Source organism: Asparagus officinalis, chromosome 10 (assembly GCF_001876935.1).
Source record: "Asparagus officinalis chromosome 10, Aspof.V1, whole genome shotgun sequence".
Classification (NCBI taxonomy): domain Eukaryota; kingdom Viridiplantae; phylum Streptophyta; class Magnoliopsida; order Asparagales; family Asparagaceae; genus Asparagus; species Asparagus officinalis.
The window spans coordinates 58219929-58246233 of NC_033803.1; the positions used below are offsets into that span (position 1 = coordinate 58219929).

At 37.4% G+C, this 26305-nt stretch overlaps 2 protein-coding genes across 2 annotated transcripts in view; both read right to left on the reverse strand.

The window, feature by feature from the left end:
• Positions 13798-14369, reverse strand: LOC109826376. The gene is made up of 2 exons (XM_020393409.1): positions 14042-14369; positions 13798-13952 (listed from the first exon to the last, which is right to left on the reverse strand). Exons 1-2 carry the CDS (start codon positions 14352-14354, stop codon positions 13939-13941), a joined length of 327 nt encoding a protein of 108 aa, XP_020248998.1. The 5' UTR covers positions 14355-14369; the 3' UTR covers positions 13798-13938.
• LOC109826775 (transcription factor 25) overlaps positions 19452-26305 on the reverse strand; it is a gene marked incomplete at its 5' end in the record, with an annotated part of 9155 nt that continues 2301 nt past the window's right edge. Inside the window, 3 exons of the mRNA XM_020393797.1 lie at positions 19452-19926; positions 20966-21862; positions 24662-25191. Of these exons, the coding sequence (XP_020249386.1) occupies positions 19674-19926; positions 20966-21862; positions 24662-25191 (1680 nt within the window). The remainder of the gene's footprint in view (positions 19927-20965; positions 21863-24661; positions 25192-26305) is intronic.

Genomic DNA, 26305 nt, shown 5'->3' on the forward strand with positions numbered 1-26305 from the left:
CCATATCTTCTTCAGAGACGTCTAGCTGCTCCTCGATACCATGAATGGTCATTCGAGGGATTGTGCTTTATGTCCTGTCACCTAAAATGGGAAGGCTCACCCTTGTATATGAGGCAATGGCCATCTGCTATCCGAGTGGATTTGACCAGCATTAATGAACCGCATTTATGAGTTCGCAGGTTGATGAGGTGTCTGTCCGATCACTCGTACTGTGCGTGACCGCCCGGCGTGCTTTGAGCATGGTGCTTTCTCCTTTCCGGTCAGGAGAGGCGGCGAAGTAGGTGCACAGTACTCGAGTGGGTCTAGCCAACCTGCCGAGTGCTGGCGGATCCAGCTCTTGACTCAGACAGCTGAGGTGAGTCGCATTTATGAATGCTCAGGTTGACTCGACACCTGTCTAGGCCTTCGTACTGTGAGCGGCCGTTTGACGGTCTGGGGGGACCGCGCCCTCTCCCTTCGGGTCGAGAGAGATGGGATGGCCCGGCCCAGCACGTGGGGTAGCGGATACTCAGCTGTACTAGTGGCCTTGAGGTTTGCAGGCGGATTCGTCTTTGGACTCGGGCGGGCGAGTCGGGTAAGAGGCGAACTTCCGCTATCCTAATCGATCTTAACTCATGCAGGCGAGCCTAGCATCGAGTACATTTGTCGCCTACATGGTTTAGGCCTGCGCTAGAGGACCGAGCGTGTGAGTTCTCCTCGCAGGAGAATTTCCTGTAAGCCCATAGAGGTATTTTTTACCGTCTACAGGGGTTTATCTGCTACGATAGAACTATAGAGGTAGTAATTAGTTCTATTTGGCGATAGTACAAAGGGTCTGCCCGCAAGTAAGCCTATTTATTTTCAAATTAGCTATCCTTTAGCTTGAGGTGTTGGATTTAACTCTAATAAATCTATTTGTGGGCACATATGATTAATCAATGTGTATTGTTATCTTTCAGGATAACCCACTAAAGTGATACATTAATTTGGGTTAATAGGTATTTAAATAAGTCATGGAGTTATATGTGCAGATACCAGGTTGTAATTGTGATTTGATGAGGGGCCAAATTATAAATGTACAACATCTATAAATAAGGGGTTATGGTCCCTAATCTAGGGTTACACTCTCTAATTCTCTTCACCCCCATCTAGAGAGAAATTTGGCTAGAGAAACCCTAAGGTTAGAAGATCAAAAACTCATCTCAAGTTTCATCTATGGATTCAGGTATAAGCTTCCGCTTCTTTTGATTATTGTTAAGCTCTTCGAATTAATCATGGCTTTATGATTTAGATCTCAAGTTTTATTCAGATCTAACAAGTGGTATCAGAGCCACATGTGGTTAATTCTTAGGGATTTAAGTTTTTAAAATTGGGTTTTTTATCTTAAATCTCTGGTTTTGCATTAAGATCTGTTCTTGGATAAACAGTAACGTTCGGATGAACAGTTATGTTTTTTATTTTTTGGATGAACGGTAAAAAATTGGCCGTGAACAGTAAATTTTTGGAATTTTTTGGATTTTTTCTTCGATTTTTCTTGGATCTGGATCAAGAAATTTCGATTTTGGATCTGTTTTTTGAAATAAAATCGAGAAATTTTGGATCTATTTTGCCTTTTGGTCATCGGTCCCGTGCTCCTCGCCGGCGCAGCATCGCTGGCGGTCTTGCTCTCGACTCCGATAGTGACGGCGGCGTCAGGAAACCCTAGGGTTTCGATCTTTGAGTGCGGGAGTAATGGCGGCAGCGATTTCAGATTGAAACCCTTAGGGTTTGTGCGTAAAAACGTGGCGAAATTTAAACGAACTTCGCGTTCGTTCTAAGGTGAGCATCGTGCTCAATTTAAACGAACTTCGCGTTCGTTCTCAGGATTGAGCCTCGCGCTCAACTTAAACAAACCTAGCGTTCGTTCTCAGGTGAGCCTCGCGCTCAATTCAAGTTGAGCCTCGCACTCAATTCTCAGGTGAGCCTCGCGCTCAATTCAAGTTGAGCCTCACACTCAGTTCTCAGGTGAGCCTCGCGCTCAATTCAAGTTGAGCTTCACACTCAGTTCTTAGGTGAGCCTCGCGCTTAATTCAAGTTGAGCCTCGCGCTCAGTTCTTAGGTGAGCCTCGCGCTCAATCCAAACGAACCTCACGTTCGTTCTCAAGTTGAAATTCGTGTTCATTATCAAAACGAATCTTGTGTTCGTTCTCAAGTTGAACATCGCATTCATTTTTCAAACGAACCTCGCGTTCGTTCTTAGGTGAGTCTTGTACTCAATACAGTCGAACCTCACGTTCGAAGTCAAGCGAACTTCGTGTTCACTATGGTTAAGTCTCGGCTTTTTATGGGTCCACTTTGGTATACTTAATTTATTCAATTAAGTTATGGGTCCTAATTAAGCTATGAGACCCCAATTAAGTTTTTTTCTTTTGGAAATTCAGTTGATTTAAATTAAAACCTTTTAATTTAAATCTAATTTTGGTAGTTAATCAATTATTTAATTTAAATATTATGACACTAAGGTATTAAGGTTGTCTCTCACTCCAATTGTTTAATTGAAACAAGAAGTTGCCAAAGTAACATCTCTTGTGTAGATTGTTCATGAGGAATGTGAGATGTTTGTGTGTATGCTTTCGTGTAAATATTTAATCGGCCCAAAGGAAGGTTAATATTTATTTAGACTATATACACATCTGCGATGATAAGCGTGTGACAATTATGAGGTTTACATGTGAATAATGAATCGATCCAAAGATAGTTTCATTATTTGACATGAGTTATTGTTGATGTTTGATCATTGCAATAAGGTATCACTTACAAGTTAATATTACTGTCCAAAGACTTGATATTAATGTTGTACCAGATATCTTGGATGGGATTTGTCATTATTTGAATTTTATTGATTACTAATTATGGTTATTAATGTGAGCATTTTTTGTTTTATTTCAGCTAATGCATCTGCTACAACAATTTCTGCTAACATCAACTCAATTCTCATGCTAAATGGGACAAATTTCAAGGTTTGGAAAGAGAACATTTTGATTGTTCTTGGCTGCATGGATCTAGACCTTGCATTAAGGGCTGAACAACCCCAACCTCTCAATACGAATAGCACTCCTGATGCAAAGAAGGAGTATGAGAAATGGGAGCGTTCAAATCGCATGAGTCTTATGATCATTAAGCGCGGCGTTCCGGAAGCCTTCAGGGGCATAGAATCCGAAGGGATTACTAAGGCTAAAGATTTCCTTGCCGAAATTGAGAAGCGTTTTGCGAAAAACGATAAGGTAGAAACAAGCACGCTTTTAGCTCGCTTGATTTCAATGAAGTATAAGGGCAAAGGAAATATCAGGGAGTACATTATGGAAATGTCTCATATTGCTTCAAAGCTTAAGGCACTTAAACTCGATCTTTGTGACGAGTTATTAGTGCATCTGGTTCTGTTGTCTCTTCCTGTACAATTTAATCAGTTTAAGGTCAGTTATAACTGCCAAAAGGAGAAATGGACTCTGAATGAGCTCATTTCATACTGTGTGCAAGAAGAAGATAGGTTGAAGCAGGATAAGGGTAAGAAAAGAAAGAATGATAATGAAGCTGCTAAGGGTCCAGTTCAGAAGAAACAACATAAGGAAAATTAGGGTTGTTTCTTCTGTAACAAGCCTGGACATCACGCCTGGCGTGATAATAAGGGTACGTTCCTTGCTTTGGTCTGTTCTGAGGTTAATTTAGCTTCAGTACCTAGAAATACTTGGTGGTTAGACTCTGATGCTACTACTCACATAAGTGTTTCTATGCAGGGTTGCCTGAGCTACCGAAAGCCAAGTGATGTTGAAAGACACATCTTTGTGGGCGACAGTCAATCGGTAGATGTGGAAGCAATTGGGCATTTTAGGTTGCTATTAGGAACTGGTTCTTATTTGAACTTAAAATACGGTACTACAAAAGATACTTTTGTAGTACCGTCTTTTAGACGGAATTTGATTTCAGTTTCTGTATTGGACAAATCAGGTTATTCTTGTTCATTTGGAAACAATCAATTCAGTTTATCTTTTAATTCAAATATTGTGAGAACTGGTTACTTGAGTACTTATGACAACCTATATTTGCTCGATACAATTGCTTCTTATAATGAATCCTTGCATGTGGAATCGCGTGGTACTAAGCGTAAATTAAATAAGGAAAATTCAGCAACATTATAGCATAAGCGCTTGGGTCATATCTCAAAAGGTAGAGTTGAGCGTCTTGTGTCTGATGGCATTTTGGATTCCATTGATTTTTCGGACTTCAACGTATGTGTTGAATGTATTAAGGGAAAACAGACCAAAGTTAAGAGATTAGGTGCCAACAGATCTTCGGATGTCTTAGAATTGATACGTACGGATATTTGTGGGCCATTCCCTACGGAATCCTGGAATGGTCAACAATATTTTATATCATTCATAGACGATTACTCACGTTATGGGCACCTATATCTTATTCATGAAAAATCTGAGTCTCTGGACATGTTCAAAGCCTATAAAGCTGAAGTTGAGAATCAACTCAACAGAAGAATTAAAACCGTTAGATCTGATCGTGGTGGTGAGTACTACGGCAGATATGATGGTTCATGTGAACAACGTCCAGGACCATTTGCTAGATACCTAGAGGAATATGGTATCGTTCCACAGTACACCATGTCGGGTTCACCTAGCATGAATGGTGTAGCTGAAAGACGAAACAGGACTCTTAAGGATATGGTAAGAAGTATGATTGCTCATTCTTCTTTACCAGAGTCACTCTGGGGAGAAGTACTAAAGACAGCAACTTACATTCTGAACAGAGTACCAAGTAAAGCAGTTGCTAAAACACCTTATGAGCTTTGGACTGGTCGAAAGCCCAGTTTAAAGCACTTACATATTTGGGGATGTCCAGCTGAGGCAAGGCCTCATAGGCCAAATGAAAAGAAATTGGACTCCAAAACAGTTAGCAGCTACTTTATTGGGTACTCTGAACGCTCTAGGGGCTATAAGTTTTATGATCCCACACTCAGGAATATTTTTGAGACGGGAACAGCAATATTCTTTGAGGATGTTGAGTTTGGAGGGAGAAATAAGGTCAGAGATATTGCTTTTGAGGAGGAATTGGCTTCAGATCCAATCCATACAGTTACTTTTGACAATATTCAGGTTACTATACCTGTTGTTGCTCAAGAAGTAAATCCGGAACCTCAAGATGATAATGTTGAACAACTCCCTGTTCCAGAAGAACAAACTCAACAACCTCAAGAACCAGTGCCATTAAGGAGATCCACGAGAGAAAGGAGAAATGCTATTCCGGATGATTATATTGTATTTCTCCAAGAACATGAGGAAAGTAGTGGAATGTTAGAAGATGATCCAATCAACTTCTCTCAGGCCATGAAAAGTTCTAACTCTCAACAGTGGATTGATGCCATGAATGAAGAGTACAAGTCTATGCAAGACAATAAGGTTTGGGAACTTGTCCCATTGCCAGAAGGTGCAAAACCAATTGGTTGTAAATGGATATTTAAAACCAAGCGGGATGCAAATGGTAATGTGGAGAGGTATAAGGCACGTCTTGTAGCTAAAGGCTTTACTCAAAAGGAATACATTGATTATACAGAGACTTTCTCTCCAGTTTCATCGAAAGACTCATTCAGAATAATCATGGCACTTGTTTCTCATTATGATCTTGAGTTACATCAGATGGATGTTAAGACTGCATTTCTCAATGGAGACATTGATGAGATGATCTATATGGTGCAACCAGAAAACTTTGTGTCGGGAGACCCAAAGAATATGGTCTGCAAATTAAGGAAATCCATCTATGGACTCAAGCAAGCTCCTCGTCAATGGTATCATAAGTTTCAACAAATAGTTATCTCGTTCGGTTTTGAGATGAACATTGTTGATGACTGTGTATATCACAAGTTCAGTGGGAGTAAGTATATTTTTCTGGTTCTGTATGTGGATGACATATTGCTTGCCACTAATGATATAGGCATGTTGCACGAAACCAAGAGATTTTTATCAAAGAATTTTAAGATGAAAGATCTTAGGGACGCCTCTTTTATATTAGGAATCCAAATACATCGAGATCGCTCTCGGGGTATTCTTGGATTATCACAAAAGAGCTATATCGATAAGGTACTTAAAAGGTTTGGCATGCAAGACTGCAGACCGGGAGATACCCCTGTTGCTAAAGAAGACAAGTTTAGTCTCAATCAGTGCCCTAAAGGTAACCTTGAAATTCAGGAAATGCAGAAGATTCATTATGCTTCGGCTGTAGGAAGTCTAATGTATACTCAGGTATGTACGCGTCCGGATATTGCGTACATTGTTGGGATATTAGGAAGATACTTAAGCAACCCTGGTATGGATCATTGGATAGCAGTCAAAAGGGTTATGAGGTATCTTCAGAAAACAAAAGATTATATGCTCACATACAGAAAATCAGATCTGCTGGAGGTCATTGGGTACTCTGATTCTGATTTTGCTGGATGCCAAGATAGCAGAAAGTCTACATCAGGCTATATTTATATGTTAGCAGGAGGAGCTATATCATGGAAAAGTGTTAAACAGACACTTGTAGCTTCCTCCACTATGGCAGCAGAATTTGTAGCTTGCTATGAGGCTTCCAATCAGGGAATATGGCTGCGAAATTTTGTCACGGGACTGCGCATTCTGAAAAATATGGAAAGACCACTAAGGTTATATTGTGATAATAAATCTGTAGTAATGTATTCCAATAACAACAGGAGCTCAATTAAGTCAAAACATATTGACATTAAGTTTCTGGTTGTGAAAGAAAGGGTACAAAGTGGACAGATATCTATAGAGCACATTGGGACAAACTCCATGATAGCTGATTCTCTTACTAAGGGATTACCACCCAAGGTCTTTCATGAGCATACTGCTCATATGGGTGTGGTATTATTTGAGGATATCATGATTTAGTGGGAGTTTGTAATTGTGGTGCTTTATGTTTGGTTATATTGTCTGATCAGAATAAAGTATTCAGTTAAGACACTCTGCTATATTATGTATGGTTTTGACCTCACTAAAGGAGGACCAATTGAAAATAGACATGTACTGATCACATTATATGTAATTTTCATGCTGCACATCCATGTTTGATCTATGTTGTTTGATTGTATTGGTATATGTGACCATTGATGGGTTTAGTTACGATAAATGTGATGAATGCCGCTTTGATCCTATATTGATATAGTCAATGGACGAGATTGTTCGAAAATATCATTTTCAGTGATAGCAATTTTTTGAGCTCATAAGGTTATACACAATTTAAGGAATCATATGGTGCCCAAGTGGGAGATTGTTGGATTTAATCTAATAAATCTATTTGTGGGCACATATGATTAATCAATGTGTATTGCTATCTTTCAGGATAACCCACTAAAGTGATGAATTAATTTGGGTTAATGGATATTTAAATAAGTCATGGGGTTATATGTGCAGATACCAGGTTGTAATTGTGATTTGATGAGGGGCCAAATTATAAATGTACAATATCTATAAATAAGGGGTTATGGTCCCTAATCTAGGATTACGCTCTCTAATTCTCTTCACCCCCATCTAGAGAGAAATTTGGCTAGAGAAACCCTAAGGTTAGAAGATCCAAAACCCATCTCAAGTTTCATCTATGGATTCAGGTATAAGCTTCCGCTTCTTTTGATTATTGTTAATCTCTTCGAATTAATCATGGCTTTATGATTTAGATCTCAAGTTTTATTCAGATCTAACATGAGGTGCTGAAACTTTCCACGCTTTGTCTTGTATAATCCTTCAATTGTTTCCTAGCCTTAAAAAGTTAGTCTTACTCTCAATGATGACAAGTAATCAGGAGGAATTAGCTCTTTTTGGTAGATTTTTCCTCTTAACATATTAATTTGTAGATTCATTGACACACTCTTATCCATATTTATTGGTTCAGTTAAATGAACGTTCATCTCAGAGAATTTTTTGTGGCAATATATTGAGTGTGCTATTCCATTTTCATTATATATTATCCTCTATAAATATTGCAAGTTTAAGGATTATGTGGAATCCAAAAAACTTTAACTAGCTCTATAAATGTATCCTCCAATAATATATTTTTATTTTTTTGAGGTTGACCTTGAATTAAGTTATTTTTCTTTTTCTTTTTTTCTTTGTACGGATATGGATTGTGCAGCTCGAACAGAAAGCCCACTCTCAGCTCAGGGATGTAAAGATGTCCCATGGAAGCGGGTATCATCAAATAAGCCTACGAATCAATATTTGCGTTTAGTTCCTTAAGGCCCCGTTTGGCAAAGGGTTAATGAAGAGGGGTTAAAGAGAAGGATTAATGTACTTAGCCCATTTGATAATCCGAATGACTAAATTATTAACCCGTTGAATAAGTTTTATTTTAGCCCTTATGATCAGTTTTAGTGTTTGGGAATAACAATGATTTTGACTATTTTCTTTATAATTAGAAGGGTTAACTCTTATTCCATCTAGATAGGAGTATTAGTAAACCCCTCATTTTGAGGGGTTAACTCATTTTAACCCCTCTAGAGAGGTTAACTTAACCCTTCTATATTTTTTATGTTTGGCAAATTATAAAGGGTTAACTCACTTTAACCCTTATATAGATTTGTTGTGTTTGACAGGTTAAGAAGATGTTAAGTCTCCTTAACCCCTCACTTAACCCTTTGTCAAACGGTACGTGATTGTTTATTTAATAGACCTTATAATGTAGGAAATATTATCACATAGGAGGCACAGTGAGGGCCCTGAGAATGCCGGCATTTATCGGTGGGAAGCATTAGTTACTGTATTCTCTCCAAATGTATACGTGGAGCCCGCGATGTGTATTCTTATTGACTTGTTAGTGGTTGACGTTCCCGGTACGCCTGCTACGTACTTTTTAAATTCTTTGAGATGACGGGCCTAAGCAAGTAAGGGCCTGTTTGTTTGCATTATTTGGAGGGGGAAACCTGTCAAAGTTCTGAAAAAAATCAGAACTTTGGTGGGCTTTCTTGTAAAATTGTCTTTATTTGGGGCTATTTTGCAAGAAAGCCTACGAAAGTTCTGATTTTTTCAGAACTTTTGCAGGCTTTCACCCTTCAAAAATTACGTCCAAACGGGTCCTAAGGCCAAATTAAGAAGTGGCGTTCGTGGCTAATTCTACTCGTTTGGTTGAACTCATGAATTGACGAACCATTACTTCTTAAGAACATTATTTATGAGCCATACAAGAAGTGAATGTGGGTTAAATAGTGTTGGGTTTTGAAGTGTTCAGAGCTGATCTCTTAGACGATATGGTTGATCGTGTGGTTGTGATGTAGGAACTTTAGATGCTCTAAGCGGAATTGCAGGAAACGTTTTCCTAACATCTAAACGAAGGATCTATTGCATAAATCAATTGGATTAAGAAAAAGGAAAAAACGATTACCTCTTGATGCGTGTTCAAAGCCTCCTCTAATAGAGAGATTAAGAGTCTCACTTGAAAACTCCTCTAGTTGATCCACCCGAGCAAAGATCTGGATCCTTAGAAATCAACTGCTAGGTTGAAGATGAAAGGTTTTTGGGAGAGAAAGTAGTAACACTTTCACGTATATAGAGAAAGTGGAATTGGATTGGATTTTCTAAAAGAAAAACCACTCTTATTTATAATCCACAAATTAAAGTCATATTTAATTCTATAATTAAATATAATCCACTAATTAAAGTCATATTTAATTCTATAATTAAATATTATCTTTTATAACATTTATAAATAAATTTATCCTTTATTTAACAATAACTCCTTATTATTAATAAACTCTATTTTGAAGTTATATCTTATATAACTTTATATTATATACTTTATATAATAATTCTCCCAATATATCCAGTCCATAAACTCTTAGGGTGTGACCTCGTAGGACCCAATTATAATAGCAATGAACTTTATAACATAAAGTCCATAAATCATAGTTGGCTTCTAGCAAAGCACTATGACTACCTAAAATAACCGGATTGTAAATCTCCATTAAATGTCCCATCCATAATTAGTAATTGCACATTCGATTAAAGGACACAATTCCTTCAATCTCCCACTTGTCCTTGAAACAAGTGTGCAATGTTAAAATTCCTTTGTCACTTAATGTCTTATTTGACTATATGATGAAACTCATCTTTATCGCCAAATATGTTTCTTGAACTCTTGAGATCGAACTGTCAGTACAAATGATTACTAATAATCCATCTGAGCATGGCCATGCGTTTTTCACAGTTCTCACTCTTCAAGTGGCCGAGACACCGTTCCTTTCCAAATGTATCATGGTATACATGGAATAGGAGGACATATTCAATCTTGTAAGACTATATCTCCCACTCAACTTTTGGCAATCCCAATCACTACTTTTATAACTGCCTGTTACGGTCAGCGTTTAGCAGCGTCAAAGACATACCAGCAGTCAAATGATGACTATATCATACTCATGTCTAAGGAACTCACTAATCATGAATAATCCTAGAACTCTGCAGAAAGAACCCGAAGAGTTCTATGATAGGTCTGTCTGATATGTATCACCATACATACCTATGTAATCGATTAGACATCTCCATGTCCCTATAACACATGAAACCCGGTGTTATCAATCAATCTCACAATATGGTCTTGAATTAAGTCATTTGTATCCTAGTTAATGACTCAGACCATGAACAACTAATAATTTTATAATATCAGTTCACTTAATGGGGTTTCATTTACCAAAACAGTTTTGATGAGCCCATTTGATAATTATTAAATTATTCGGATACTTTATCTAATCCCAAGCAGTGATTAAATAATAATATGATACTCATATATATAAATCAAGCATAAATGTCTGTAATAACGAAAATATTTCAAAATATTTCTCCAATGTGTCTGAGCCCTTTGGCCCGAGTGTGACTATCATGCTTGGGCCTAGGCAAGGGCTTGGTCAAAGGATCTGCAATGTTGTCGTCAGTGTGCACTTTGCACATCCTCACGTCTCCTCTATCAACATAGTGTCTGATCAAGTGGTACTTTCGTTGGACGTGTCTAGATCTGGAGCTAGAGCTAGGTTCCTTGGCTTGAGCAATGGCGCCATTGTTGTCACAATAGACGTCAATTGCTCTAGAAGTGCTAGGAACAACACCGAGCTCAGCTATTACCTGTCTAATCCATACCGCCTCCTTAGCTGCTTCACTAGCAGCAATGTACTCTGCTTCCGTTGTAGAATCTGCTATTGTCCCTTGCTTTGAGCTCTTCCAACTGACGGCTCCTCCATTCAGAATGAAGACATATCCAGACTGAGATTCAAAATCATCTTTATCTGTCTGGAAACTCGCATCAGTGTAGCCCTTGACGATCAGCTCGTCATCACCTCCATACACTAAGGCATTATCCTTAGTTCTTCTCAAGTACTTTAGAATGTTCTTGGTTGCACACCAATGTGCCTCTCCAGGGTTTGATTGGTATCTGCTGCACATACTCAAAGCGTGCGCAACATCTGGGCGAGTACAAGTCATAGCATACATGATGGATCCTATGGCTGAGGCATAGGGAATCCTACTCATTTTCTCAATTTCACCTGGTGTTTTAGGACACTGGCTTTTACTGAGACGTAAGCCATGTTGCATAGGAAGGAATCCTTTCTTAGAATTCACCATATTAAATCTAGCAAGGACCTTATCTATATAAGTTCCTTGACTTAGACCAATAAGCCTCTTAGACCTATCTCTATAGATCTTAATGCCTAATATGTACTCTGCCTCTCCTAGATCCTTCATTGAGAAATACTTCTTAAGCCATTCCTTGACTGTCTCCAGCATAGGAATATCATTTCCAATGAGTAATATGTCATCCACATATAGAACCAGGAAGGCCACTTTGCTCCCACTAAACTTCTTGTAAACACATGGCTCTTCTTCGCATCTGATGAAATCAAACTTTTTGACCACTTCATCAAAACGAAGATTCCAACTCCTGGATGCTTGCTTAAGTCCATAGATAGACTTCTTAAGCTTGCATACTTTCCTAGGATTCTCTGGATCCTCAAAACCTTCTGGTTGCATCATGTATACATTTTCTTCTAAATATCCATTTAGAAAAGCGGTCTTGACATCCATTTGCCATATCTCATAATCATAATAAGCGGCAATTGCTAGGATTATCCTAATGGACCTGATCATAACAACCGGTGAGAACGTTTCATCATAGTCAATACCATGAACTTGTCTAAATCCTTTGGCAACTAATCTTGCCTTGTAGACAGAAACATTTCCATCCTTGTCTGTCTTGATCTTGAAGACCCATTTACATCCAATGGGTTTTACCCCATCAGGAAAATCTATCAAGTCCCATACTTGATTCTCAGACATGGAGTCCATTTCGGATTTCATGGCTTCAAGCCATTTTTCGGAGTCGGGGTTCGCCATTGCTTGTTTATAGGTAGCAGGCTCATCATTCTCTAAAAGTAGAACGTCAATGCTAGCATTCAAGACGAAATCCTCATATCGTCTAGGTTGCCGCCTTGGCCTGTTTGATCTCCAAAGTGGTCCAACAGCTGGAGAGACTTTAGCAGGAGGATTGACCACATCAGTATGTGGGACCTCGGGTGCTTCATCTACCTGAGGAATTGCATCTTGAATATGGGTGGTTTCCCTTTGAGAAGGTACGCCTCCAAAATCAAGTTCCTCTGTGACATCTTCTATGTCCTCATGCTGTAGGGTTTGTTGCTCAGGTTGAATCTCATCAAGCTGAACATTTCTCCCACTTGACTTCTTGGAAAAGAAATCCTTTTCCAAAAAGACACTATCCCGAGCAACAAACACTTTGTTCTCAACGGGATTGTAGAAATAATAACCCCTCGTTTCCTTAGGGTAACCTATAAAGAAGCATTTGTCTGATTTGGGTGCGAGCTTATCAGATAGTAAACGCTTTACATAAGCCTCGCATCCCCAGACCTTCAGAAATGACAAGCTGGGAGGCTACCCAAACCATATCTCATGTGGTGTCCTGTCAACTGATCGGGACGGAGTCCTGTTTAGTGTGAACACAACAGTAGTGAGGGCATAACCCCAAAAGGATGTAGGAAGATGAGCAAAACTCATCATTGAGCGGACCATGTCTAACAATGTCCTGTTTCTCCTCTATGACACACCATTCAGTTGTGGTGTACCTGGTGGAGTCAGTTGTGTTAGAATACCACAACTCCTCAAATGATGGTCAAATTCTTGGCTCAGATATTCACCCCCTCGATCTGATCGAAGTGCCTTTATCTTCTTGCCTGTTTGTGTCTCAACTTCATGCTGAAATTCTTTGAACTTTTCAAAAGACTCAGATTTATGTTTCATTAGGTAGATATACCCGTATCTACTAAAATCATCAGTAAATGTAATGAAGTATCGATAGCCTCTCCTAGCTTCTATGCTCATAGGTCCACACACATCGGTATGTATGAGAGCTAAGAACTCAGTAGTCCTTTCACTTGTACCTTTGAAAGGTGACCTTGTCATCTTACCCATTAGACATGATTCACATGTTTCAAATGATTCTAAATCAAATGACTTTAGGCTACCAACTGTTTGGAGTTCCTTCATGCGTTTAATGCTAATGTGGCCTAGGCGACAATGCCATAGATTGGCTTCACTTATGTCATTCGACTTTTGCCGTTTTGTATCAACGTTATAAACTTCAGATTTGAGATCCAATATGTATAATACACTATTATTCATATGGGCTTGAGCATAAAAGATGTCATTCTTAAAAATAGAAAAACAATCCTTAATGACAAAATTATAACCCTCAAGGTTCAAAACTGGAATTGAAATCAAATTCTTAGTAATAGAAGGAACAAAATAACAATTATAAAGTTCTAAAACCAAGCCAGAAGGTAGCGGTAGACTATAATCTCCAATGGCAAGTGCAGCAACTCTTGCTCCATTTCCAACGCGAAGATCTATCTCACCCTTCTGCAACCGTCTCCTATTTCGTAGTCCCTGCACATTCGAAATAATGTGAGAACCACAACCGGTATCTAATACCCAAGAATTGGAGTTAGTTGATAAGATTTCAATGACGCAAATACCTGAAGCAGAGGCACCCCTCTTCTTATCTTCCAGATATTTGGGGCAGTTTCTCTTCCAGTGCCCCTTAGCCTTGCAGTAGAAGCAGTCATGCTCAGCAGCCACCTTTATTTTAGGTGTGTTTCCCTTAGGTGGAACAACTGTCTTGCCCTTCCCTTGAGACTGTTGCTTCTTCTGTGGCCCTTTCTTAAACCCTTTCCCTTTGTTGACCATAAGAACATCCTTCCTAGGTTCAACCAAGACATTTTGCTCAGCAGTTTTGAGCATAGCATGCAGCTCATTGAGGGTCTTACCCATGGCTCCCATGTGATACATCTGCCTGAAATTAGCAAATCCATCATGTAAGGAATACAGGATCATATCTGTAGCCATCTCAACATTGTAGGGGTTCCCAAGTCGAGCCATCCTGTCAAACAGGCCTATCATGTGGAAAACATGTGGCCCCACTGGTTTCCCCTTTTCGAGCTTGCTTTGCAATATGGACTTAAGGGTCTCATACCTCTCAATCCTGGCCTGCTCCTTAAAGAGATCTCTAAGATTTCTCATAATTGTATAGGCATCCTGATCCTCAAACCTCTGTTGAAGACCAGGTTCCATGGCAGCCAGCATGAGGCAAGTAACATTCCTTGACCTCTCGCATATTGTTTTGTGACGTGCCTTATCCTCATCAGATGAGTTGACAATCAGCTCTGGGATGGGTGTTTCTAGGACATCCTCTTGGTTCTCAGACCTGAGAATAATTCTCAGATTTCGTTCCCAATCAAGAAAATTGGTGTCGTTCAACTTGTTTTTCTCAACAATTGAGCGGAGCGTGAATTTGAGGTGTTCAGTAGACATAGTAACTACAAAACAGAAATTGAAATATGCAGATAAATTATGCTTGAAATGCAAAAAACTTTATTTTAGACATGTTCTAAATAACAAGTTATTGCATATTCTACTCAATATAATATTGTCCCTTGTGAGTAAAATAATTCCAAGATCCTATCTTAGATGAAACTTGAGCGTACTAAGGCACTTCCCCAAATCTTGGCGAGTCGACCGTTAGGCGAACCTGGATTTGAGCACAGTCGACGTCTACGCGGTTTAGGTCCGTGTCAGAGAACTGGGCGTGCGAACTCACTGTAGACAAATTCCCTGTAGACCCATAGAGGTATTTTTTACCGTCTACAACCATATCAATGCAGCATGCCCCTATTAGACATACCCGCACTATCCCAAGGTCAAGGAAGGACACCTCGCTAGGGCGAAAACTATCCAACGAATTCCAAGGGCCTCATGGTTATGACATGGAAAGGCATAATCTCAATATTCTTTTAAGGGACTTTTAGCATGTAATGGTTGTCTATATATAAGCGAACTAAATAATATAAATAAACAAGCATTCATGCAAGGCAAGAGATAATAAAAACATTCACATAATGCAATAATAAAAATTTGGATCCTAGTATGGCCCCTAAAGAGATCTAATCTTCAATAGTCTTGACTTTCTGGATCACCATCCTTTAGTCATCATAGGATCTTCTTCTTCTTGTGTTACATAAATTTGAATAAACTTTCTTGCATAAATTTAAATTACAAAAATACATAACGATACACAGATCGTGTACAAGAAGAACATAACAATGTGCAGATCGTATTTATCTATCCTAATTTGGGCCATACTAGTCACCACATGCAATAATATCATAATATTAAACATACATGCAATAATCATATATGAAATGTTATTCAAGTAAGACATGCAATTTGTCCAAATAAAAAACATAAATAATTAATCATATTAACTATGAACTATTTAGAGATGTATTATAATACATCCTCACTTTTCTTCTTTTTAAGCTTGGCGTCCTTCGTTGGTTGTTTTTCCTTTGCTACTATTTGGGTAATCTCCTTGGGAGAACGAGCGGTGAAGGAGTCTATTGGTCCAATTACCTTGTGGGAGGATGACGAGCTTCTTTGACTACTCAATGAGATGGAGTTATGCTGTAGAAACTTTAGATGCTCTAAGCGGAATTGCAGGAAACGTTTTCCTAACATCTAAACGAAGGATCTATTGCATAAATCAATTGGATTAAGAAAAAGGAAAAACGATTACCTCTTGATGCGTGTTCAAAGCCTTCTCTAATGGAGAGATTAAGAGTCTCACTTGAAAACTCCTCTAGTTGATCCACCCGAGCAAAGATCTGGATCCTTAGAAATCAACTGCTAGGTTGAAGATGAAAGGTTTTTTGGGAGAGAAAGTAGTAACACTTTCACGTATATAGAGAAAGTGGAATTGGATTGGATTTTCTAAAGAAAAACCACTCCTATTTATAATCTACAAATTAAAGTCATATTTAATTCTATAATTAAATATAATCCACTAATTAAAGTCATATTTAATTCTATAATTAAATATTATCTTTTATAACATTTATAAATAAATTTATCCTTTATTTAACAATAACTCCTTATTATTAATAAACTCTATTTTGAAGTTATATCTTATATAACTTTATATTATATACTTTATATAATAATTCTCCCAATATATCCAGTCCATAAACTCTTAGGGTGTGACCTCGTAGGACCCAATTATAATAGCAATGAACTTTATAACATAAAGTCCATAAATCATAGTTGGCTTCTAGCAAAGCACTATGACTACCTAAAATAACCGGATTGTAAATCTCCATTAAATGTCCCATTCCATAATTAGTAATTGCACATTCGATTAAAGGACACAATTCCTTCATGTGCTTCATCAGAACTCTTCTTCTGTTTCATTATTGGCAGCTGAAATATATAGGAGCTATATAAGGGTTGAAGTTAGTTAATCCTAATCCTATATAATTTGTCAAATATAAAAAAAACAGAAGTGTTAAGCTAATCCCTCTATAGAGATTAACATGAGTTAAACCACTCAAAATGAATGGTTCATTAGTACTCCTTTTTAGAAGGATTGAGAGTTAACCCCTCTAATTATAAAGAATAGAGTCAAAACCATAGTTATTCTCAAACACTAAAAATGATTACAATGGCTAAAATAAAACTTATATAACGAGTTAATAATTTAGTCCTTCAAATTATCGAAAGGGCTAACTATGTTAATCATTCTCCTTAATCTCTCTTTCTTGACCCTCCTTTTTTATATAGACATTTCCCTGCTTGGTCATGTGAGGCCAAGCCATAGCAGTATTTTTTTTTTTTTGCAGTGAATATTTATTTCTATTTAATGCGAAAATAGAGCAATACAAGTACAATACTCTCTCAACGCTATAGTACTAAGATTTTCTCAGTCAGAAAAGGAGCTATTACTTATCAAACGTTACAAATTAATTAAAGAATGATCTCTCATATAGATATAGATAAATAAGTTTCCTTCCACGTTATATTTATATACCCTACACAAACTCTTGCAAAATATAACTCTCATATAATCATCTTTCATAATTTCTAAAATCCCCTGTGGTAATGGGGTAATATTATTAATTAGCACCCGATACGTGATATTCATAACCATACTATGTCATTTTACCCATAATATATATTTCCTCTTTTATCTGTTTAATGAATGTAAAATCTAAGCAACCATATATTGCACTACCTTGATTTTTTTTTTTTTTTTTCATTCGTGTCAAATGATGAGATTGTCGATCTCCTCCGAAACCTCCTCAGATGAGATGGGGGCCGCCCTCTCCCTTGCCTTTGTATGTTCCTTCAGTACAAATCAAAAGCAGATAAAAATAAAATCAAGATATTGCATTATTACTAAAGTAATTATATAAAGGATAAATATAGAAGAAGGAAAAAAAACCCTTAACTTTGGACAATTATCGGCAAACCCTTCTTAACTTTCATAAAAATCTCCTTTAAGTATCGGGATTATCACAAAAGCTCCTTTAAGTTTTATATTTTATCAGAAAATACCTTTTAACTTTTAGATTTTATCAGAAAATCCCCTAAATTAGGGTGACTTTTTGATAAAATCTCAAAGTTAAGGGGGTTTTCTTATAACCCCAAAACTTAAGGGGGTTTTCTGATATTTTTAAAGTTAAGGAGGGTCTTTTGATAATCTTCCAAAGTTAAGGGGGGTTTTACGATATTTCACCTAATATAAATATATTACCTCATGCAATGTGTCATTTTCACATAATATTTCCTCTTATGTGTTTAACTTCAAATTTAATAGTACCTTGACTTCTGTAGTAGCCCCATCTGACGAGTGCTTTAGCAGGCCATTTTCTAATTCACTGATGACATTTACAGTAAGATACGGATCTCCTCTTGATCCCTCTGTTGATGAGATAATTTTTTCCTGTTTTCTCTTTCTCATTTTTCTCTCTTTTAATGTTTGTTTTTTTTTTTTTGTTTAATTGCAAGAAAGAAAAAGCAGTTATATACAACTTGTTAGACTATAATTAACAAGGTCAAATTGGAGGATTTTCAAACCATAATAATCGATTTGCTAATTTATTAATGTTCTTTAATATTGGGTTTAATATTTTTTGAGAAAAAACTTTTGCAAATTTAGGAGTCGTTTCCCTACTCTTTTTCTTATATTATCCAATTTTAGAAAATCAATGTAGAAGAGAATGTTATAATTTTATCTGAGATGTTGCCAATTCAGTGGATATAGTTCCCTTTGCCCCATCTTAAAATTTAATAAAATAGATCCAGAGGCAAAATTCATGAAAAGTAAAAAAGAGAAAGGAAATTAAAGAGAAGGAGAAAAGAGTTAAATCGCAGATAGATACATGGAGTTCTAACTATAAGCAGATAGACTCCTAATTGAATTTTACTCTTAAAAACCTTAATAAGAGGTTTTTATTGAGGCGGGTAGACCCCTTTCCAATTTTATTGGTGCAGATAGACCCTCTAATGCCGATTGTTTTACACTTAGATGGTAAAAAGAAAGTTCACTGAGGGGAGTCTATTCACCTAAATAATATTATGCCGGGCGCAATGAACATAACAAGCTACAAATATTCTTATTAATTTGTCATGAACATTGCAAGGTAAAATTGTCAACTTGAATATATTGCAGTGTGTAATGGTCTTTATAGTTGTAATTAGTTATCATAATTTATTTCAGTGAAGACTTCATTTGAGCATATAAAGATTTAGAGCTGCTTCTAGTGGCCAAGGTGCAGTTCCGGTTCCTTGCCCTTACAAATGATGACAGTAATGGGAATTACCTGAATAAATGCTGTTGTTGTGGTTGATCTAGTAACTGGAAAAAGTTAGTTGAGTGTTTTTAGTTGTAACCTAATAACAATTCTTTAATATTTTGAAACTAGTCCATCAAATCATTAAGATTGCTATCCACTCCCTCAAATACTATCTAGTACCTGTCGAAACTGAAGCTAATATTCCTGACACCAAATTATGCCCACCCCCATCAAATAATTTTAGCCTGACTCACAAAACAACCACAAGAGACGGATTCAAATAAACTGTATCTAACCAAAATAAATGTCCTTCAAGTAACGTTTCTCAAAAGCTCCAATAATATACATGGCCTGCCTAAACTCGTTTGAGGATTATCAAATGAGAAAACATGATGTGCAGATTAAAAAAAACCAACAAAAAAACTTCAATGGGCCAAGAAATGAACCACCACACAAAAGAATCGCTGTCATCTCTCCTTCTCTAGTTAACGTTTTGATCATGCTCATCTCTGTCGTCTCCATAGTGGATCCAAGGAAGAAGAGATTCCAAGAAAACTATGGCTGCATTTCGCCCCTCAACCTCACGAGGGGGAGGCACTCTTCCAGCGGCAGCTCCTATATCGTCAGCGTGCATCTCATGCACCATTTGTGGACCGGCCATAAACTGTTGTAGCTCCTCAGGAGGAAGTGATGGTGTTGTATCGGAAAAATCGGAGACAAGCAGGTGTGAATACCTGCAAAAGGGAGGAAATGTTACTATCATAAGGAGCAAGGGCTACAGATACATGAACCAGAAATCTGATGAAAGGGAAACAATAGCGTAGGTATGCTATTTACAGGGGAAATTTTCACAAAAAAAGGAGCCATGAACACTACCATAAACTTTTTTGTATAAGAGAGAAGTACAATGAAAGTGTTGACTAGACAACCATGTTTGACACTAGTGAGGATAAGTATTTCGCAATGGAAGTGTTGACTAGACAACCATGTTTGACGCTAGTGAGGGTAAGTATTTCGCACGGGAGTTTGGACAATTTGCCCTTACGCGCTTTACATACTTCTATTTTACCCTCTTCCCCTCTTTCTCTTCACAGATATTAATAGGGGTAATTTTGATGTTTTATCCAAGATGTCAATGCCATTATGAACAATTTCCAATAGTTTGCATCTTTCTGCACTTTTGAAAGTGCATGGTAGTCATCTCTAATAAAAAGTTAACGATAGTTTTGTGCAAAACCCCGGAAAGTTCATGGTATTTGTGAAATTTATCTTATTTACATTACAAATGAATTATTGACAATATATTATTACATAACAAGATTAAGGCTAGTTCAAAACTAATGAACTGAATTAGAATAGCAATCTGCACAGTGGAGACCGACAATAGTAGAAACACTGGATGTGTAACCAAAAATATACTTGGATTCTTCATTTGATTTTTTACATAGCACATTGTAGATTAAGGTCTCTGTGCAGGTTTCTTTTCTTTCTTTTTCCTATTCACCTTACTTAATGCCCATGATAAATTTTGCATGCATTACTGCAGTAAAAAATTAGTCTGCAAAAGGAATTTGCCATATTTAGTTATATCTTAGGTCTCTAGTATTTTGATATTTAAACTTAAGGAGGCTGCCAAATCCATGCATGTAGAAATTGCCATGTTACTCAGAAGGAATTTGATGTCAGCATTGCTGATTCATAAAAAGAATTAAAATGGAATATTAACATTTCCAGGGGCAGGCTTTACGACAAGCAAAACTAAGCAAAACTTACTCGTTTTTCTCTGATGAGAACGCTTCTTTCCTAACACATGCCCAATCCTTGGCTTCACTGCTGTTTTGTTTCGATGACTCAATCACTAGCAGTGCTGCATCTTTCAGTAGACCCTGCAGCTCCGGAAATCTCCATATAAGATAATTTCGCTGCACATACATATTAATAAGGTGCTCTAGCGTAGGGCCTCCAGCTTTGGCAGACCCAAACAGTGAGTTCTTCAGTATTTGGGTCCAAACTGAATCCTTCAGGGGCGCCTTCTCAACTAATTTCTGAAGCACTGAAGGATGAAGCATTAATGCCTGCTTCATAAGATCAATTGACGAGGATTTCTCAATCTCCATAGCAGTCTCACGTTCAAGATGGAAACGAGCAACAGCAAGAGAATATGAGAAATTTGGAAACAACCACAGGGAGGTATCACTACCATACTCCTCAGTAAACTGTTCTAACCATTTGTATTCTTGTGCCCTGAGAGAGAAATAGTCGATACAGAATAGTGCTCCCTTTGGATCATCCAAATCTAAAGACAGCAAAAGCTTGCAGACCTCTAAAGCTGAACGATGGCAGCCACGTCTATCCATATTCTTCATATGGCTGAAAAGCGCAGTGAATAGAGGCTTGTTTGTTTCATGAGTGTACTTCAATTGACAATTTCCCTGCAAGGGGGTGAACATTGGATGCCATGCACACTCCAGTGCAAATAAACACTTTGAAATGGCATCTGCAGATGCCTGATGTTCTCCTGAATACTTGTATAACTCAGCAAAAGTCAGCAGGGATTCAATATGGTAAGGATAATGTGCTAAGATGCTTGCAATCGCATTAATATCATTGATGGCTTTTGCAGCTTCAAATGCTTGTTGTGCATGCTGGTAAGATGCTGAATGCACATACCTAAAAAAGATGGGTTTAGTAACAAGTCAGGGATGTATTTGCAATAAGATTATCATAATACCCGTATCAAAATATTTGAAAGTCAGAAACATATATAATGATGATAATTCTGTAACCAAAGGTGCAAGTGGGTACAGAACACCATTATAAAGGAACATTACTGATATCCAACAGAACCCACCAATATCAGCACATCAAAATGGAATCAAACAGCAAAGATGCTTCCACCCAAAGCTAGCACCTAATGTTATTACCAATGCATATAAAGACTTTGGGTTAAGAGACAAAAGAAATTGCTAAAAACCCATGTCATACGTGTAAAAAGGAGAGTGAAATGGCTTTACTACGTCAAAAACATCAAGATGTGGAAAATTGAATGCCCTTGGCTAGCATATGAAAGTGAATATCAGGTCAGATGATGATAACTGTATGTCGCACTACAAGTTCTGCATTGATAATGATTGTTTAATTAAGATGAATATGTTTTACATGTTTTCTTTGTATGTGAGTTGATATCTTTTTGTAACAAAAATGTTGCGCAAATTTCAAAGAATATAGGAAGAAATAGAGAAGTTTATCTGGTTTATAGCAAACAATATAGTGAAGCTGCAAATATAATGCTAAAATCCAAAGAAATTGATGGAAATGATAAAGAGGTGGCATGTCACTGCATTTATAAACTTATACTACTTCGGGTAGTAGGTATAATTTTTAGATCAAATGATATAAAACAAGCCTGTTAAAGTTCATCCGTCACTACACAGTACACAGTCTTGTACAAAGCTTCAAGAACCCTGATTTACGGAAACACTAACAATTTCCGAAGAAGAAATGAGGCTATCAACTTCTAGTGAAGCAGTCATGAAACTTGATGCTGCTATAGTACGTTTGTTCGGTCATATAGGTTTGATCCTCACTTTCAGAAGCTAAAGCTAACTGCTCAAATAAGAACAAAAAGAGAGGGAGAGAGGGACATAGGTCCAATACTCATTCTAACAAGCTACAACCAGTTGATCATGTAAGAAAGAGGAAAAGAGAGGAGAAGGAGATGAGATAAGAGGATGCAGTAGCCGTAATAAGAGAGGAGGAAAGGGAGCTTGGTTAATTTGCAAACTAAAAGGATATTACAAGCAGGTTACAAGAAATTTGAAGACAATATTTACTTTAGATCTAAAGGCACAACCTTCCACATTTAGTTAGTCAATTCCAATAACGTGAACCTAATATTTACTTCAGATCTAAAGGCAGCTATAAAGCTACAGGTACATTAACACAAGAGCCTGATGTTAATTTGGACGCTAAATGCCGAGAAAGAGCAGAGCAAAAAAGCCCACAAACTGGAGGGAAAGATCAAAGACTCGCGGAGCTGAGGATAATACTACGGAAACACACATAATTCTTGATGTTATCCAGATACTTCTGAATTTCCATTTCTTTGACGTGTCAAGCACTCGAACACCTTGAGAAACTCATCATCAAATTAAATCAAATCAAGATGTTTCCACAATTACTTTTACATGCAGATAGCAGCTGGCAAAGGTCTAAATCAACTTACTGAACTGTAAAGGGATTGCCTCTATTAGTCACTCTCCACATACACTGAGAGTGCACTCAGGTGCTTCAGAAAGTATCAAATGTGAACATGTTTAGGTACCAGGTTATGACTCGCATGTCCAAGTAAAACATGTAAACTTTTGATTGGTTTCAATTAAGTTGATCACAGGCATACAAAACAAGTGAAGATCCAAGGAAAATAGAATAAGTTGGCGGCATGGTATGACTACAATAAGTAAACAATGCTTAGAGGATGTGAAGAAACAAGGTGAAACAGCGCGTAATTGTATCAAGTGATAGATAGCATTGAAATTACCAATCCCTTTATGTCCCTAGAAAAATACAAGAGTAGAACACATATCTTTCATTCTTTTGATGGGAAAATAAACAGACTACCATGTACCCAAAATAAAAGCTGTTATGATAAGAGTTGATAAAGGGGATAGCATCCCATAATTACTTCTACATATTTAATTTCGTCAAGATAACTAAAACAGATGAACTTATGTAGGATACGAAGCAAAGAAGAATTTGAGGAAGATTATGTATATAACAATACATGTCGGCAATGCCATTATGTTATGTATGAATGGAGATCACATATGCTAATATCAAAGGAAGAAACAAATAGAATTACCTAATATATTTAATCTCAAGACCCTGTAAGTTAGGCAAATACATAGATAGACGTAAAAGATTAGAAGGTTCACAGTAGGAAGTAGCGAACACCATAAGCTACGCAGTATTATAGCTCATATATATGGTGTTCGACTTAGGATCTTTAGAATTTCGCAGAAGCTGATGCAACTACAATATGAAGGCTCCAGAGTGTTTATTATGCATCAAGAAGAGTTATGCAACTGCCCTCATCCATACATGACAGATATGGGCACCGCTCACTTCGAAGTTTTGTGCTTGATGGTCCCCGTCATATTAAGCAGTTGATCCCTAATTTAGTTTTGGCACACATTAATCTCATTTCTATTAACATAACACACAAGAGGCTATGCAGGGAAGGAGAGGATCGAGAAAAACGCAAAGTGACCAGCTTGCATTATATAATTCTGCTACATAGCACATGCAGATACATGGATTGCAAACTTCATTCCACTACTTGGCTCAAGTTAACGAGTTTGGTATCTTTGATGTATGGTCTCCATTAGATCGTAGAGCAGAAAGGAAGATGAAAATATATCAACAAATTTCAATTACTCCGATCTAGACCCTTGTCAATAGAATACATACCTAAAATAATGTAATCCATTTTTTATCTCCAGCATTTCCATGGAGATGGAGCCGTCCCAACGAGGCCAAAAATTTGCTGGAGATACAAGAATTGTCTTCCTCGGGTTGTGGCCTATGCGTCTTCCACCATGCATCTGCCTTGAGGTCCCAGCACTGTGATTATTTTCAAATGAATTGACGACCTTGGAACCAAATATTTTTCGGAGCTCATTTTCAGCCTTTAAGTGTTTAGGGTCCACCAGTAGGACAGATTTAACACCTTGTTTCTTTTTCCCAGGCTGAACCTCATTTTTCTGAGCTCTACTATTCTCAATCTCAACTTCCTGAGAGGACTTTGTGTTAAAAGATAGATCAGCTAGAACTGAATCGATTGACTTTTCAGCTTTGACTTTTGTAGATGTCAAGCAATCTTTGTTCTTTTTCTTCTTTTTCTTAGATTTACGGTTAGATGCAGTTGTTACATCAGAATTGTTCTTGACAACAGGATATTCTTGTTCAATGACCTTCTCGACAATTTCCTCTTCATCCTTCTGCATCAAATGTTAAAACATCAAACACTAAAATGGACAAATATAAATGGAGCCAGAATTAGATGTTTCTAAGAATGGAGAATAAGAATTTTTTTTTATTTGCAACAGAACAAATCACATGAAAACATATAAAGTATGTATTAGAAACAATGAAGCATTGTTTTACCTATATCTGAATCTACTATATGCAAGGTTATCGATAGCGGATAGCGTCCCGTAGCGGTGAGGCATCGCTAAGGCTATTTCGAGCTATTGTGGCAAAATAGCGGTAAAAAACGGAAAGTCAAATAGCGGTCTATTCAAATATGTATAAATACTAAAAAAGAAAAATTAAAGAAAAATCTAAGAAATCTAAAAGTATATATTGGATGATTTAAAGAGATCCTAAACATGAAATAGACATGTAACCATCACATAATACCGAAGATGATTGGATGAGTCAAAAAGTTATCTTCAAGAAGAAGAGCTTAACGGTGACAGGACTGTCCTAAGAGGAGCTCACGGTGAAGGAGGTGAGAGGAAGTATCAAGGTAGGTGCCAGAGGCTATGAGAGGTGGCGGAAATATGCTGAAAATCACAGGAGACGGTGGAATGAAATGATCAAGGGTTGAGTTTAATTTTTAAAAAAATAAGCCTCAAACCATTTTTAAATAGCAGTCAAAAAGCAAATTTCGAAGATGATTGGAGGAGTCAAAAAGTTATCTTCGAGAAGAAGAGCTTAGCGGTGACAGGACTGTCCTAAGAGGAGCTCACGGTGAAGGAGGTGAGAGGAAGTATCAAGGTAGGTGCCAGAGGCTATGAGAGGTGGCGGGAATATGCTGAAAACCATAGGAGACGGTGGAATGAAATGATCAAGGGTTGAGTTTAATTTTTAAAAAAATAAGCCTCAAACCATTTTTAAATAGCAGTCAAAAAGCAAATTTCGAATGCAATCGCTCACTATTTACCATTATAACACACTATTGGCCGCTTTTGCGAATAGACATATTCCGCAATATGTCACCGTTATTGCGCGATAGCGTAGCGGACGATAGCGTCGCGCAAAGGGACCGCTAACGTTATTAGCGTTCGCTATTGAGGGGCTATTTACCGCTATTTATAACAGTGACTATAT

What these genes read in the sequence shown, in the direction of transcription:
- LOC109826376 (XM_020393409.1), bottom strand. Translation starts at nt 14,354, where the DNA reads ATGTATCACATGGGAGCCATGGGTAAGACCCTCAATGAGCTGCATGCT.